Source organism: Megalops cyprinoides, chromosome 15 (genome assembly GCF_013368585.1).
Source record: "Megalops cyprinoides isolate fMegCyp1 chromosome 15, fMegCyp1.pri, whole genome shotgun sequence".
NCBI lineage: Eukaryota > Metazoa > Chordata > Actinopteri > Elopiformes > Megalopidae > Megalops > Megalops cyprinoides.
In genome coordinates, this window is record NC_050597.1 from 18,974,682 (window position 1) to 18,991,341 (window position 16,660).

The 16,660-nt window shown below is 46.5% G+C and overlaps 2 protein-coding genes across 6 annotated transcripts in view; one reads left to right on the plus strand and one right to left on the minus strand.

Moving 5' to 3' along the window:
* Positions 1–6,145, plus strand: part of btaf1 (BTAF1 RNA polymerase II, B-TFIID transcription factor-associated) — a 29,247-nt gene extending 23,102 nt beyond the window's left edge. The window contains exons 29-38 of the mRNA XM_036546731.1: positions 245–322; positions 448–577; positions 1,096–1,237; positions 2,327–2,457; positions 3,434–3,559; positions 3,712–3,864; positions 4,129–4,340; positions 4,593–4,752; positions 5,153–5,323; positions 5,411–6,145. Coding sequence (XP_036402624.1) covers positions 245–322; positions 448–577; positions 1,096–1,237; positions 2,327–2,457; positions 3,434–3,559; positions 3,712–3,864; positions 4,129–4,340; positions 4,593–4,752; positions 5,153–5,323; positions 5,411–5,563 — 1,456 coding nt within the window. The 3' untranslated portion in view covers positions 5,564–6,145. The remainder of the gene's footprint in view (positions 1–244; positions 323–447; positions 578–1,095; positions 1,238–2,326; positions 2,458–3,433; positions 3,560–3,711; positions 3,865–4,128; positions 4,341–4,592; positions 4,753–5,152; positions 5,324–5,410) is intronic.
* Positions 6,146–13,498: 7,353 nt separating this feature from the next.
* Positions 13,499–16,660, minus strand: part of cpeb3 (cytoplasmic polyadenylation element binding protein 3) — a 42,371-nt gene continuing 39,209 nt past the window's right edge. For all 5 annotated transcript variants that reach the window (XM_036546267.1, XM_036546266.1, XM_036546268.1 and 2 more), the window contains one exon: positions 13,499–13,769. In XM_036546267.1, the coding sequence (XP_036402160.1) occupies positions 13,542–13,769 (228 nt within the window). In that variant the 3' untranslated portion in view covers positions 13,499–13,541. The remainder of the gene's footprint in view (positions 13,770–16,660) is intronic.

Sequence of the window (16,660 nt, forward strand, 5' to 3'; positions counted from 1 at the left end):
TGGGTTTCATTAAGCCTTATTGTTCTGTCATTACTTCAAGCAGCCCTTGGGGTGCATTCAGTCTATTTCATTAATACTTACCGAAGCAAAATATTTAATATTTTTCATTTCTCTCACATGGTCACAAGATTGAAGGTCATTGAATTAAATGCGTGGTTATATTTATTGACCCCCCCGGTGTTTGTGGAAAATAGTGACTTGGGTTTGATGGCTTAACAGAACTTGTCTGCTACCTGTGTTCCAGGTTACAGCACCAGGTGAAGAAGCACAACCTTGTGGTCGCCTCTTATGATGTCGTGCGAAACGACATTGACTTTTTTAGGTGATTTTCTTTTTTTTCCCTCCTTTTACTTAACAATTATATTGTATGTTTTCCTTCATGATCATGTAAGCATGTAAATAATTGAAATATAATTGCTTTTTGCCTTGCCTCTTTTTTTTTTCCAGGAATATTAAATTCAATTATTGTATCCTCGATGAGGGTCACGTCATTAAAAACGGCAAAACCAAGCTATCCAAGGCGATAAAGCAGCTGACGGCGAACTTCCGCGTCATCCTGTCAGGCACGCCCATCCAGGTGAGCTGCGCGTCTGCGAGTCGAACGCGCCGGTGATCGGCTGCGCTCGGAGCAGCGCCGCAGGGGCTAAATGCTGCCGTCATTCTGCTGAGGCAGGGTTTTTGTTTTTTTTAAAGACCGTGCTGTACTCGGTGTTCTGTTTTAACGATCCAAGCACGTGTGTAATGCAGAGCTTCCAGGTTTCTGTCCCTCAGCCCACCTCGGGAGTAATGTCTGTGCTCATGGGTTATTGCTGGACAGGGCTGTGGTTCTGCCGCACAGGAACCGTAATAATAAAGCGTCAGATCAGCAGATGGTTGATTTAGTTTGCGAATGAGGGCAGGTGGATATCAATTATTGTTATCGTATAAAAGTTTTATATCTCCCGTTTTTTCCATGCATTCACACAAATTAAGTTTAAGATCAACAAGCTTAAGGTCCAACAGCATTAGCCCCACCCAAGATTTGAACCTGTGATGCTCTGGTCAGGGGTCTGGTTCGTTAACCACTATCTCATTGGCGTGGCGTTTTCCCCTCAGAACAACGTGCTGGAGTTGTGGTCTCTCTTCGACTTCCTCATGCCGGGCTTCCTGGGGACAGAGCGCCAGTTCGCCGCGCGCTACGGGAAGCCCATCCTCGCCAGCCGCGACGCCAAGAGCTCGTCCCGAGAGCAGGAGGCGGGTAAGCGGGGGGGGGAGGCGGGGTGCTGTGCCACCATGCTGTGCCACCACGCTGTGCCTGTGTGCATTTTTGTGCTGACCCAGCTGATACCCATGAGTGAAACGAGCTGCCTGTGACCTTCATGCCCGCGTTTCTCCTTGGTCATTTTGTGCATTGTGATGCCGGTCTCCGTGGTGAAGACCGACAGTGATGGGGGGGGGGGTCAGAGGTTGAGAAGAGAATTCAGCAGGCTGTTCATGAGTGCCTACGTGTATACTTGAACTGAATTTGTGTTCCTTGGGGGGGATGAGGGGGGTCTGAGCCTACTTTAGAGGAGGAAATTTGTATTTTGCCAAGGATTATGAATGCCCTGGATGGAAACCGTCATTGCTGGGATTTCTGAAATTCTGCTGCCTTTTGGAGCAGTGGATTCAGCAATGAAATGCAGACCTGAACATTCCAATTGACCCGTCAGAGATGAACGCACCTGCAGTCTCACCCTTTCCCCCTTATAAGCTCCCATTCTCTTTAATGACGGAATATTTTGTTGAATCTTTTGGATCCTGAAAATTGATTTCCCTTCAGAACAATGTGATGAGTTTTTGCACAAGAAAACCACGTTCCTTGTGAACTTTCTTTCAGTGTTAGGATTGAAGAAAAATAGCAATAAAGTGTTTGCTGACAATAGAGATGTGGAAAAATGAGGCAAGTTATATTCCTCAGTTTCCTGGTCCTGTTGATGGCTGGCTATGGATTATATTTTCTAACAATATTGTGGTCAGGAATCAGTCTTAAACAGATGTTGAAATAAATTTAGATGCATAAATAACAATAGAAACAATTCAATGATCAGAAGTCTTGTTGGATAATGGCATGCAGCACCAAGATTATTACATTTTTATATCTGAATTTGCTGTTGGAAAGTGGCTACCTACATTTACCTACATTGTTTTTGACTGAGGTGTTCTGGTTATCTGTTTGAAGCTGGAGAAGGAGATGACCGTTTTGATCATGACAGTGTTACACACCTGAGATTTATTTTTGGAAGAAAAAGGAGACCATATCTTGACTGTAATCATGTTTTTCCTCACTCATGGGACTTCCCTCTAGGTGTGCTGGCCATGGAAGCTCTACATCGTCAGGTGCTACCCTTTCTCCTGAGGAGGATGAAGGAGGATGTTCTCCAGGACCTGCCCCCGAAGATCATCCAGGATTATTATTGCAACCTCAGTCCCCTGCAGGTATGAAATGGTACTGCAAAGGTTGAGGATATACCTGAGGGTATACCTTTTAAGTGCAGCAGCCATTCTCCTCTTAAATGGCTTTGCTAAAGCCAAGGCAGAACAGTGAGTCTTGAGGAGACGCTGGCTAGGCGCAGAGCTCATGAATAAAGCCCCCCCCCAGCTCGATTTTTAATCATACTGTCCACTAGATATCATTTTCAGATTTACTGCCTGACAGTGTGAATCTCTGTGCGACCTCCTGTCCCCCAAGCTGAAATGAGTCTTGCTGCTGAATGAAAGATTGAAAGAGTGTGGCACAGATCCTGTGATGACCGCACCGCAGGAATTTACACCCCCCTCCCCCCACCCCAGTGTAGCTCATTGTGCTAAAATGAAGCCATTAAGGTTTTCCCTGTTTTTCATTACGTTTTTGTTGAATCCAGCACTCCCGCTCTATTGACTCAGGGGGAAAAAAAAAACCCTTCACGGCGCCTTTCTCCGTCTCCCACCCCATAATTTCATAGTTTCCACAACTACCAAGGGCCTCCTGCCTAGGTAACGGTACTCTTTTGACTGCCATACAGATGGCAGCCAGCTGCCCGCTTCTCCCAGGGTTGAGGTATTAATGTGCTGCCAACAGCATTAAAGAAACCCCTTCCCTATGGTGCTCGAAGTGTAGAGTATAGGTGGATTGTCTGCACTGAGAACACTCTTACCCAGGGTCTCAGGCTCCTGGTGTTTGTACTGTGTGTGAATGTGTTTGTAGTACTATTAAAGCCCCCTACCCTGATCTGAGGGAAATGTGATGTCATCTCTCTTTTCTCTCCTCTCTCTCTTCCCTGCACTCCTACGTTCTCTCTCTCTCTCTCTCTCTCTCTCTCTCTCTCTCTCTCTCTCTCTCTCTCTCTCTCTCTCTCTCTCTCTCTCTCTCTCTCTCTCTCTCTCTCTCTCTCTCTCTCTCTCTCTCTCTCTCTCTCTCTCTCTCTCTCTCCAGGTTCAGCTGTATGAGGACTTTGCCAGGTCACGTGCCAAGGTCAGCGTAGAGGACACCATCTCGACCGCCACAGCACCCGAGGAAGAGGACAAACCCAAGCTGAAGGCCACGGGTCACGTGTTCCAGGTCGGTCACGGGTCACGCGCTCTCCAGATGAGTCCGATGAGATGTCATAGGTTACGTTTTTCCAATAAGGCAGATGGATCTCATCTGCACGTGTTTGTGTATGCACTAATGTGCGCGTGGCTAGTGTGTAATACAGGTGTGTGTCCCATCAGGCATTGCAATACCTGAGGAAGCTGTGTAACCACCCGGCCCTGGTCCTCACGCCCTTACATCCTGAGTACAAGCGCATCACTGAGCAACTGACAGCTCAGCACTCCAGTCTGAGAGACATCCAGCACGCGCCCAAACTGTCTGCCCTCAAGCAGGTAAGAGCCTGACACGTCCACACCCAAAAGGCTCCCCTACGCTGTGAAGTATCCTGCTCCTCTGCCCACAAATACTGAACTTCCCACATTCAAATAGTTTTAAATGGGGTGGGGGAAACAGGGACAGATTTACCCAGACTGTCTCCCTACTCTAAACTAGGTTGTGTGTGTATGTATGTACGTGTAAGTGTGTGTACGTGTGTGTGAGGAGGTTAGGGAAAAAAACCACACACACGCACTTGTTGAAGTACTGACTCCCTGCAGCTGCTGCTGGACTGCGGGCTGGGCGGGGCCGGCTCCTCGGAGGCGGGGACGGAGGCCGTGGTGGCCCAGCACCGCGTGCTCATCTTCTGCCAGCTGAAGAGCATGCTGGACATCGTGGAGCACGACCTCCTGAAGCCGCAGCTGCCCTCGGTCACCTACCTGCGCCTGGACGGCAGCGTGCAGGCTGGCCTGCGTCACTCTATCGTCTCCAGGTGAGGGCGGCCGCCGGGCGGGGCGGGGCACAGCATAGCGCTTAAGGATCACTCGCTGGATGTCGTTAGACTTTGCACCAAATATGTTTTTTTTGTGGAGAGCAAATCGAAGAATTCATGAAATCATGTATTTGCGAAACCTTTCTCTCCCATGACTTGTGCGGTATCCCATTAAGCAGTCATTCAGAGGCTCTCTTTCCTCTCTGGGAGTTGACTTTTCCTGAACCTGCTCTGCCTCTCCCCTTCCCAAAGGTTCAACAATGACCCGTCCATCGACGTGCTGCTGCTCACCACCCACGTGGGAGGCCTGGGTCTCAATCTGACCGGCGCCGACACCGTGGTGTTTGTGGAGCATGACTGGAACCCGATGAGGGACCTGCAGGCCATGGACCGCGCCCACAGGATCGGACAGGTATGGACCCATTTGTGGAAGGTTTTTTTTTTTTTTTTTTTTTTTTTTTTTTGGAATGTAAATGAAGAGGACACACCTGAGGCCTTCACAGGTGTGCTTTTCATCTGAAGTTTTCAGATGGGATTACATCAAGATGTTGTAATCTGAGATGTTCTAAAAGGATCCATTTGTTTGGCTGAATATTAAGTGCAGTGAAGTAGGTTACATACCATGCTCAAAGTAACAGCAAGAGAGACCCAACCTGGGATTCAAACCTGTAATATTCTGGTTAAAAATTCACCCTTTCCAAAATATTTTCTGAATGCACCACAGATGCTGTGTTGGTTGCCTAGTCTGCTGCGAGTCCTTTCAAAGGTGTGTGCGAGTCCCGTGTGCTTGTGTGTGTGTGTTCCGTGTGCAGAAACGTGTGGTGAACGTGTACCGCCTCATCACGCGAGGCACGCTGGAGGAGAAGATCATGGGCCTGCAGAAGTTCAAGATGAGCATCGCCAACACGGTCATCAGCCAGGAGAACGCCAGCCTGCAGAGCATGGGCACCGACCAGCTGCTCAACCTCTTCACCTTGGACAAGGTCAGCGCGCTCTCCCATCACACACTGTCTCTCGCGCGCGGGTTGCGTCTGCGGAACACTGACCGCGTTCCTCTTTGTCCTCCGCAGGATGAGAAGTCGGAGAAGGGCGAGACGTCTGCGGCCTCGTCGTCAGGAAAAGCCTCCATGAAGTCGGTGCTGGATGGCCTGGGAGACCTGTGGGACCAGCAGCAGTACGAGACCGAGTACGACCTGGACAGCTTCATGCACTCTCTCCAGTGACCTGCGACCCCCTGCCCCTCCCAGAACGACCGGGACAGCTTCCTTCACGCACTCTCTCCAGAAACCTGCCACACGCTACCCCTCCCAACATAGACCTGGACAGCTTCTTTCACGCACTCTCTACAGTAACCAGTCACACCCACACATGTCCTGCCATACCTAATGCAACCCAGACAGCTTCATGCACTCTAATAGTGTGCCACGCCCGGACAAGCCCTGCCACACCCAGGAAGACCTGGGTAGCTTCATGCACTCGCCAATAACCTGCCACGCCTGGACACACCCTGCCACGCTCATTGTGACTTGGACAGCCTCATGAACTCTCCCATCATGCATTATCTCCCAATGCGCCTGTCTAGACAGCTTTAAGCGGTCTGCAGTAACTGCAGTAACTAGCCCAGCTGACTGTACCTAGCTGCTCTGACTGCCTCCGCCTGCCGGTCTTCCGCATGGGTGCTGGTGGTGGAGTAGAGAGGGGGCCAGGACCACAAGGAGGACAGGGCTTTTTAGGAAGGATGTCTTAACACATTTCCTTCTTGGTTTGAGATTTCAGTGTGTGCACTCCACCCCCCCCCCCCCCCCCCCCCGTCGGTCAAACAAGGCTGCATCAGAGTATAGCATCGCTGTGCACAATGGATGGACATTCCATTCAAGTGCTGTGTTCCTCCCTTTTTAAACTCAGTCTTAAACCCTCAGTTCTCTCATTATGGAACCAGCGTGGATCTGCTGGACTCTAGATGTAAATAAAAAGGGTGTGTGCGTGTCTGCAACCGCTGCGCCCCACAGACGCTGTTTTATATTGGAGGAAGCAGAGATGTTGCCCCAGGAGCTGTGGGCTGACCCTGCACTCCCAGCCTCCAGAGGGCGCTGTTTAGCCTCTCTCAGTTCCTGGTACCGCATTAGCACAGGGTCCACAGCCTCTGAGACACCACCGTGCAAGAACCATGACGTCGAGCAGACTGCATCATCATTTCACCCTCTGTTGCTGGCATAAGTCCCACCCCTCCACCAAAACCGCAACCAATCAGTGTGTTTCTTGTAAGAGCTCACCTCGGAAAAGCCACAGCCGCCAGCCAGGTACTGAGGACTGGCATCAACCAGTCGGATCAACTGTCCTCACAAGAGAGCGTTTTAAATCACAGAACTGTAAATATTTCTGTACTTGCCGTTTTTGTTAAAGCTGATAGAATTATAATAAATTCTAAAGAGCTTTTCCTTGTCTCTTTTTCTGTTGTCATTCACAAAAGTTGGTGCTTGTCAGTCAGGGCTGTAGGTGGCGAACCAGCACAGCTCACAGTTTAAAGTCCCTCCCTGTGGGAGAAACTGCTACTGTGGAATATTGTACTGTAAGCTGCAGTAAGATGATGCATAGAGTGGTAGTATTTTCTGGCCGGTTATGCACATCACCCCAAGGTCCCTGCCTCAGCAGTCTCTTCCAGGCCTTTGTCTCTCTGCAATCTGACCTCTTGCTGGCGAGTTGGGCTCAGTAAGAATGAAGTCCAGCGTGTGAGGTGCTTTGCTGGTAGACCCACCGGGTTACTGTCTCTGGCACTGCTGGTTGGGTCTGAATTTCATGATGCAGCATGAATAAAAGAACTGAATAACTCCAGTAGTCAGTTACCCCCTTGAGTATTGTTATTTGAAGGTTCGTTTGAGTGAACTGAATGGTAACTTAAAGGATTTTAAGTATCTGCCTCCATTTCCCTAAGCACATGGGTATAGCGGCTGCCCATTTACCTGTGTAGCTGCAGTAGATTTCTTCCAGATGCCCTGTGCGGACTCTGTGTCTGTGTTATCCTGTGCTGGAGCAGCTCTGACTCCGCAGAGGCACACAAAGCTTTCTCAGAGCTTTCTCAGAGCTGCTGCCTCAGCTCCTGGCTCGCTACTGAATAATGCCATAAACGCTAAATGATTTATTTCTGGAAACATTCAAAGGACTTTTCCATTAAGAGTATGCAGCATCTTGCCACAAACCCTTAAAAAAACCCATGTCTGCTGCTGATGCATATATAGGGATGGTCTTAAGAGGGAGACTTGTTACAGTGCAAGGCGATGAGAGGTGTTAAGGTCCAGGCCAACCGGACAGGGCCCAGGTTATAGTGATGTCATAGTTAGGGTTAAAGGTTAGGTCCCCAGGAAGAGTGCTGGGGCAGATTAAAGATTAGAGGACAGAAAAAAAGTGCTGATGTTAGAGAAATGGGTTTAAATTGATTTTTTTAGGTGAAAAGGGTGAAGTGTTAGGCCTCCATATTTCTGCTGTGCAAGCTTCTAATTTGAAGCACCATGTTCCAGCCTTCATGAAGTGTTCGCGTACAAAATGTTTAATTATGCAAAGATGAGAACAGAATACGAGTTTGTACAAGAACATACATGCTTGTGTGCGCTCATTTAGTATTGGTCATGTTTTGGTCACATTTTGGTCATGTTTCCAACAAAGCATTTCAACTTGAAAGCAAGGAGTGTGAGTGTTGGGAGCCCATGCAAGAGACGACAAATTCCACTGCATCATACAACTACGTTTAATAAGAGCTGCTTATTAGTACAGAGAGGGGGGAAAAAAATAGTCGGAAGTACAAACTTGAAGCAGTAGTAAGCGATAGCAGCATTGAGCTCCATGTTGTATTCACAGTAGTACTGCAGATTCAGACAAGCGTAGGTCCAAGTCAACAATCTCAAAGCCTCGTCAAAGAACCAGCAATCACACCCAAAAGGAAAAGAAAAAAAAAAAAACGTTATCTCAAAAAGTACATTTAAAAGTAGTGTGGTTAGTCTACAAAAACAACTAGTGAAGAGCAGTTTATTTTTTTTTTTTTCAATCCTGTTTTGGAAATCACGACATGATAGACAGGTAGGCCTACTGGTGTTTGCTCAGAGAGAATGTCCATGGGGAAGGAGGGAAGAGATACTACCCAAACCCTGTGATACATGAAAGATAAAGAATTATATAGAGAAATGAAATGGTCACCTTTACCAAATACATGGCTTTTTTTTCCCCCAACACAATTTTTTTAACCCATTCAACATTTAGGAGTTGCTCATTGTCAGGATTGTAAGAACTCAAAAATACTTAGTGGTGTGAGTCTTAACACTGGCCCAACAAAGGACCCAGCAGCTTGGTGAGAAATAAATTAGTCAGACCACCAGTACAACTCGGTACGAAAGACAAGCTCGTAATGACATTCTCACGTCCATTAGTGTTGTTCCGTTTCATTGTGCAGATTTATATTTTCCAAGCGGAAGGGGGATGTCACAGTACTTATTCAGAGATCTTGAGGGATCATTCACTTCAACCTGCTCCCTGCTGGACACACCTGTGAATTACTGTAGCCAATAACGTGTGAATGCCTTGGAAGTTTCATCCATGGTTGGTACATTAGTAGGTTAAAGTCAAAGAAAAAGATAAAATGGACCTGAAGCAAGGGGGGGGGGGGGGTACGCAAAGCAGCATAAATTTTCTCCTTCCATCCAAAGAATGGTGCCGGCTGAATACTACATTCATACTTATACAATACAATCACACGCAAAGTATGCGGACATCACCTGGGTGCTCCCTCTGTTCTTAGAAAACCCCCCGGCCCTCTAAGAAAAAAAATAAAGAGATGCCACTTGCATGGCTATGACTCGCATAGCAAAATGTACTGTGACAACCCCCTGCCCAGATGTGTTACTACACAAGGTGGGGTAGCAGCGGAGTCTCGTTCGCATAATACCACAACATACTGAGTGTCCGCGCTGGTCTGCTACGGTCACCGTTTATTGCCCATTCATTCATTACATTGCCAATCACTTAACACCACCAGCCAGAATCCTTTCTTGGTTTTTTTGTGTTTTTTTTTTTTTTTTTTTTTTAGATCTTTGCCACACTAATGTAAACCACATCAGCGAGTTAATACACAAAGCTTTGCATTTCAAAAATCTAAACACTTTAGTAACAATATTACAAAGGTTTTTTTTAGCTTCAAAACAAACAAATGAACAAAACGAAAAAATAAACTTTAAAGAATTAGCATCATAAAATTAATTTATTCCAAGTAAAAATACAAAATAATATTAATGACATTGACCAGATATGAAAGTCTCCCCAGAAACAACTATATTAATGGTTGAGAAATAAGTCTGTGAAGAAAATACGAAATAAAAATGAAAAATATGTAAATATGTTTCAATTTTCTTTTTTTAGCAAAATCTCTAAAAATAATGAAAAATTTCTCAGTACAAAGGCTACATTACTACTGGAAGGTACTAGCACGTAGAGTAGGTAATTACACAGTAGAAAATGATCGTAGTGAATCACAATGCTTGCAATGAAAATAAATCTGCAATAAAGATTTATGCCTCTTTTTCTTTTTTTTTTCTTTTTTACAAACAGTACAAACAGTATTGCACATTACAACAAAGAATCGAGGTTGTTAGCCTTAAAAAAAAATGGGACTAATTCAAGTCTTGCGTGAAAAGGCCTCCATGCACCCAATGCATCATGGGGGCTTTCAATCAAGTTACAGCTGAAACACTTTGAATCTTTATTTTAAAAATAACATTCTTTTTCCTCTCCTCCTTCTCAAGGACCCTCAAAAGTCTTTTTTTTTCCTCTAATAACGTCAAGTTAACAAAGCAGGGTATGTCGCTTTACAAAACAAAAGGGAGCACATACTTTTAGGAAACATAAAAAAGTTATCTTAAAAAAATAACATGAACAGAAGATCTCTCACAATTCTGGTCAGCATAATAAATGATTGATTATAAATATACAAAACAAGGGAAGTATCTTCAATTATCTTTCTCAGCACCAAATGGAGATTGTTTCTTCTTCTTAACTTTTTTTTTATCTTAATTCGAAAGAATTAATAATTGCCTTGGAACTCTGCGGTTTCGTTCAATCGTTTTTATCAAGAGTTCCCATGACGTCCCAGAAGGCAAACACAGGGAAGCTCTTTCTGCAAACCCTTTCCTCTGCAATAAGGTACACTCTGTACTTCAGCTAACTACATCGTTATATTAAAGTTATAAAGCTCTAGCTCCTTCAGTTTTTTTCCAAAAATAAAAAATAAAAAGCAAATAAGCATGACAAAAATAAAATCAACCATCTGTTAAATCATTTTTTTCTTGCAGAATTAAATTAATATATATATATATTTTATCTGAATAAACTTATTTAGAAAATATCAATTTCTCTCCTATTATATTTCAAAATTGAGGTATTGCAAAAGATCATGTCAGTCAGAAAGCACGCTTTATCTTTTTTTTTTTCTTAACAAAAAAAATAGCTGACTGTTTGTCCAGATACAAAGGGTAGTGCATAACAAATGTCTTTTACAGAGAATGAACACACATAGAAAACCTATCTGGGCTGGGAAAGCAATATCACAAAAAAGCCCAGAATTCACTTTCATAGGGATACTAATCATTATCAGCTTTTTTGTTTTAGTTTAGTTTTTTATATATTTTTGATCAGTAAAAAAAGGAGTTTTTGTTATTTTTTAGTTTAGTTTTTTTCAGAAACGAAAAAACTTCACCCTAAAGCCAATACTCACTACTGAAAATGAAGAAATAAAGACAGAAAGGGGACAAACGAGGAACAATCACGACACACACGAAACAGGACGTGATGCACACATCTACTTGCGTTGTTGTAGTATCCTGTCGGATTGTCCACAGAATTGCTAAAAACCAAGTAACCAGCCCCTCCCACCCAGGAAAACTCCCCCCCCCCAACCCACCCCATTTCCCTGCCCTGCCCACCCCAGGTTCAGCAGCCAATACTTTTCTTCATGTTGCATCCATGACCCCGCCCCCACCCCCTCCCCTCCCCAACATCCAAACCCCTTTTTGCTAAAGAAAAAAAAAAAATCCACCATTTTTAGCAGGTCATAATTCTACTTCAAGCTTCCCAGGAAAATAAGGGTATACCCCCAGCTAACGCGCAACTCTCTGGCAACTTCAAGGCAACGTCACTAACACGTCGTCATCATCACGTCAAGAGAACACTGAGCGCTGGCCGGGGACTGGAGCTCAGCTTGGAAACCGCACACCTCTGTTACACAGTTCTTAAGCACTCTTCCGTTTCCTCTTATGATTTAACTCATTGCCTTGGTTTTTTTTTTTCTTTCACCGATTTCTCAAATGAAAAAAAAAAAAAACATGCCTATCTCGCCATTCAGACCTGTTGGTGCAGAACTCAACGCCCTGCCAGCTGTCATCATGGTAGTGTGTTGGTGGCTGAAGTGTTAATCACATGAGCTCTTTGGTTGTGGACACCATTTTAAGCTATGTCAATGGTACAGACAGATCTGTGTATCTCAGACTCCAGCTCACTGTCTTATCTGTGTGTGTGTGTGTGTGTGTGTGTGTGTGTGTGTGTGTGTGTGTGTGTGTGTGTGTGTGTGTGTGTGTGTGTGTGTGTGTGTGTGTGTGTGCGCGCTTGTGTGTGCGCTTGTGTGTGCATGTGTATGTGACACATGGTTGCATGTGCGAGTGTGTGTCTTTGTGTATGCTAGTAATGAAGTTTTCACAGGACTTCTATGTCAGACATCAACAACAGTTAAAGCGAATCACAGTTCTAGACATACTCAGACCTAACTACATACTGTATAAAATTGCACAATTATATATTAACAATCACTGCAAAAGTACTTCACCTAATCATAGACAGTTTTTAAAGGATATCCTACATCTAATTAGCCCATGATAAATCGTGGTTAATCCGGTATATGCTCGTCTCTGTATCCAGGGGCAGTCTAACAGAGACTGCCCTGCGACTGCACGGTCAGCCAGATTTCGTGGTAACGTGGTACTTTACAGGAGTATTTCACCAGTTTTCCCTGCTGTGTCCAGTTCACGCCGTAGTCGTACATATATTACTTATGCTTGTGTGCAATGTGGGTAAAAATCGAATAATAGACATGATACTGAAATTGTATTGCATGCAGCAACCTGATTGAATTAAACATGCAGTCAGGGACGACCCTGCCCTTTACCTCCCCCCCCCAACCCCCACCCCACCCCCAACCCCAACCCCCGCTGTTCTCAGGGCGCCCCCCCTCCATGCTATTCTAGTCCCCTTGGCAGAAGGTGCAATCCACTATCACTGTTTGTCCATTTTTATATTACACCCAAGCCTGAATAAAGTACTATGGTATCAGGAAATACCATGGATTTAGCAGCAAAAGCTATTGCAGCATTACATTTACATAACACTAAAATGATATAAAAATAAAAGACCTAACCAAACATAGTAAAAGCAAAACAAAAAAAGTAAAATTGGATTCTGATTGAGCTTATGAGGTATTAATATTTAAAAGTCAAAATGGAGAGCAAATATAGGCTTGTTATTCTAAACAGGGTATTTCTGACCCACACTACTGATTACTGAATAGTTGTTTAATTTTTTTTGCTACATGTTATGCCACCTATTTTTGTTATTCTTTTAATGTATTCTTTTTACCTTTGGTAATTTTTTTTACTAGGGGCAATGTCCTACCATTTCTGAAAATAAGTGCATGCTCCTGTCACAGAAAATTAAATTATCTATATATAGATAGATATAAAACAAAAAAATATAGAACTTTTCATATATATATATAGTCTCACTTAGGCCTCAGTCTGATGGGACAGACTCTGAACACTGAACCACCGGACCTACGGGACAAGCGACGTCAGAATGACCGGGTCTGGTACCGGGCCCGGCACTCTCTTAGATACGTCGGTCTGTGTACGGATTTGTGACAAAGTGCAAAATCTGAACAGATAAACTGGTTTGTTACTTTGTTGTCTTTTTTCCTTTGTCAGAGAATATGCTGGACAATGAGCTGAAAACGTTAAAATAAAAAAAAAAGACCCATGTTGGGTCGTTATCGTCATCATGGTATGATTTTGGGTGATGGGGGGTGGAGGGGGTGCAGCGCTGTCCTGGGATGCTGAGGAGGGGGGGGGGGGGGTGAGGGGGTGTGGTAGGGGGTGGGGAATAGGGGTCTACGGCCCCTCAACTCCAGCGGAAGGACACGTGGCGCGGCCGGTCCCCGCCCTCCTTGACCAGCGGCTTGTGGAACTCGCGGCCGGCGCGGGAGTGGATGCTGGCCCAGCAGTACTCGCAGTAGTACTGCAGGCAGGTGACGTTGGCGCAGAAGAAGGGCGCGAACTTGCCCCCGCAGCGGGCCCCCTGACACTCGTCGCACAGCTGGTCATCCAGCACGTAGGGCTTCACCTCCACCTGCAGGGGGCAGCAGAGATGAGAGTCAGGACAGACAACTCTGCAAGAGGTGTTTGTGTGCGCATTGCATTTGCTGTAGAGAAGCTATCCGCACACCCGTAAATCCTGCTGCATTTTGTGTGTGTGTGTGTGTGTGTGTGTGTGTGTGTGTGTGTGTGTGTGTGTGTGCGCACGCACAAACATCCCTGTTGAGGTAACCAAGGGTGACTCGTGTGCAATGTCTGCTCTGCTCTCTAATGGTGTTTCTGACAGGATCTCTCTCTCCCTCCTCCCCTCCCTCTCGCTCCCTCTCCCTCTGTGTTGCTCTAAGAAAGGAAAGAAGCTCTACGGTGAGGCAGGTCACCGCAGTGATTTAGAGTGCAGGAGCAATAAGTGTCCATTCAAGCCCCCTGTTTTTACAGGAAGAGCAGAAATCACACGCTGTCAAACAGGAAGAGAGAAAAAAGGCCCTGAGAGTGCTGAAAAGGCAAACACGCACACACTCCCTGTAGGAACTCCTTTGCGTCCTGTTCATTTTCACAAGCCCCCCGAAATAATGTCAGAACCCTGCCCAGCTAAACAGCTACCATAATTTTTTGTGATTAGTTGCTGACCATCAGCATAAATCCGCTTAGGCTTGGCTCTGCGGGGTTAGCACGCCTGGGGATGATGCGAGTCCCAGATCTCTTTAGAAGCCAAACAAAATGCAGAGATGAATACATACAGCACAGCCGATTATGGGATGTGCCTGCTGCACGGGCTTCCCGGCCTTTCTGGTGGCCGCTGTGCCCTATTTGGAGACGCCCCTGTGCCAATTCCCTCAACTGTGGGCAGGTAAAGCAGGCACGCCACAACGCTGTGGGTGGGTCCGAGCGGGCGCCCCGCCTAGCCTGCCACCATCGTTCCCTCCCGGCCGAGGACAAAAAGCAGAGTGAGCCTCACACCCCCCCCCCTTCCCGTACCCCCCCAAATCGCCATGGAGACAGGCTCCAGCCGGAACAGCTGTGGTTTGCAGAGTGCCGGGATCATGCACAAATCTCCACTGTGGCCAGACAGCATAATAAAAGGGTTCTGCTTCCTTCCGTTTGTCACCGGGGAGATGCAACACAGATCAACAACACAGCCCTGACTGCACAGCACTGACCCAGTGCTCAGCCCTGACTCGAATGCAGACCCGGAACTCAGCCCTGACTCGAATGCAGACCCGGAACTCAGCCCTGACTCGAATGCAGACCCAGTGCTCAGCCCTGACTCGAATGCAGACCCAGTGCTCAGCCCTGACTCGAATGCAGACCCAGTGCTCAGCCCTGACTCCAATGCAGACCCGGAACTCAGCCCTGACTCCAATGCAGACCCGGAACTCAGCCCTGACTCCAATGCAGACCCAGTGCTCAGCCCTGACTCCAATGCAGACCCGGAACTCAGCCCTGACTCCAATGCAGACCCGGAACTCAGCCCTGACTCCAATGCAGACCCGGAACTCAGCCCTGACTCCAATGCAGACCCGGAACTCAGCCCTGACTCCAATGCAGACCCGGAACTCAGCCCTGACTCCAATGCAGACCCGGAACTCAGTAATTACAGTGATAAAATGTACTGACTACAGTTTTAACAGGTATGTGTATTGCAAAGCTAGGAACGTGGAATAGAGCAAAGAACCAGTTTCACAGCAGAGAATTCTCCATTTCCTTCCACAAGAACGCAAACCTTTGATGTAAGTATAACACTGTGACATTCCCTCTGTCTAATGCAAAAGTGATGAATGCGCCGATTCCTTCCTGTTTTTTTTTTTACCCTTTTTCACATTGACTTTGGAATGGCCAGTTACATCCTCTGCACTCCAGCAGAAGTGCTGGAGCGCAACCAGTGCAATGCTCTGATAAATTTGCAGACATCCAGTGGCTAGTCCTCTAGTTCCACTGCACACTACATTAAAGTGAATGGTGATAGGAGGATAGGGGTGTCCCTCACTGGTGTCATCAGAGGACCTCGTGAGTGGCTGATGACAGAGCTGAAAAGTGGAATGACAAGGGAACCCTGGCCTACACAAACACACTGTGTCTTGGGCTGCAGAGCTCAGCATTCACCTGGAACAAGTGCCATCAACAACTACATAACTTGTATGCGTTAAGACTAACTGAAAGTTAATGACAATAAAATGGAGTCTAATACATAAACAGAAATGTTAAGCACTCTGGAGTGACAACAGAGGAGCAGCACGAACCTTGCTACCTGCAGCGAACACCGCCCAACAACAGTCTTAGAGAATGGTCAACGTTCCAGAATCCTGGTACATTTGAGAACTTTAAGAGGGAACCGGACTTCTCTGCTACACTGAATTATCTGCACTTGGTGGCCGGCGCAACTGGGTAATTACAAGGACACGCAAAATGGTAACCGCCACCATACTTCGTGAATAAATGTCATGTGCAGCTGGTCCGGCGTGTCACTCGAGAGAAGAGTCAGACACAGAGCAACCGCAGGTGGGACGGAAAAACCACAAGCTTTCCGAGCCTCCGGATCCATTGAGAATGCGCAGCAAGAGCCCGATCAGGGCTGGAGTCCCCTCTGATCACTGTCAGAAGAGCAACCAAAAAGGAGCTCACTCAAAACAGAGGGCCGTCTTCCCACAATGCCCAGTTGTAACAAACCGATCACGTTGGACGCGGTTGGCCACGTCGAGCGAGTAGAGTCAGCAGTCAACTCCCATGTGACCCCCCCACCCTACCACCACCACCCCGCAGGAACGGTCCGGCTGAGGAGAAGTTCAAACAATCTGGCAGGCCCCGAGTCTCGTTGGTCATGGTCTGGTAAGCGAGGGGGGTAAAAGACTGAAAATAACTGGCCGATGGCTGCCAGCTCAGGGGCACCGCAGTTGGATGGACACGTGCATAGGAACAGTGAATTTCATG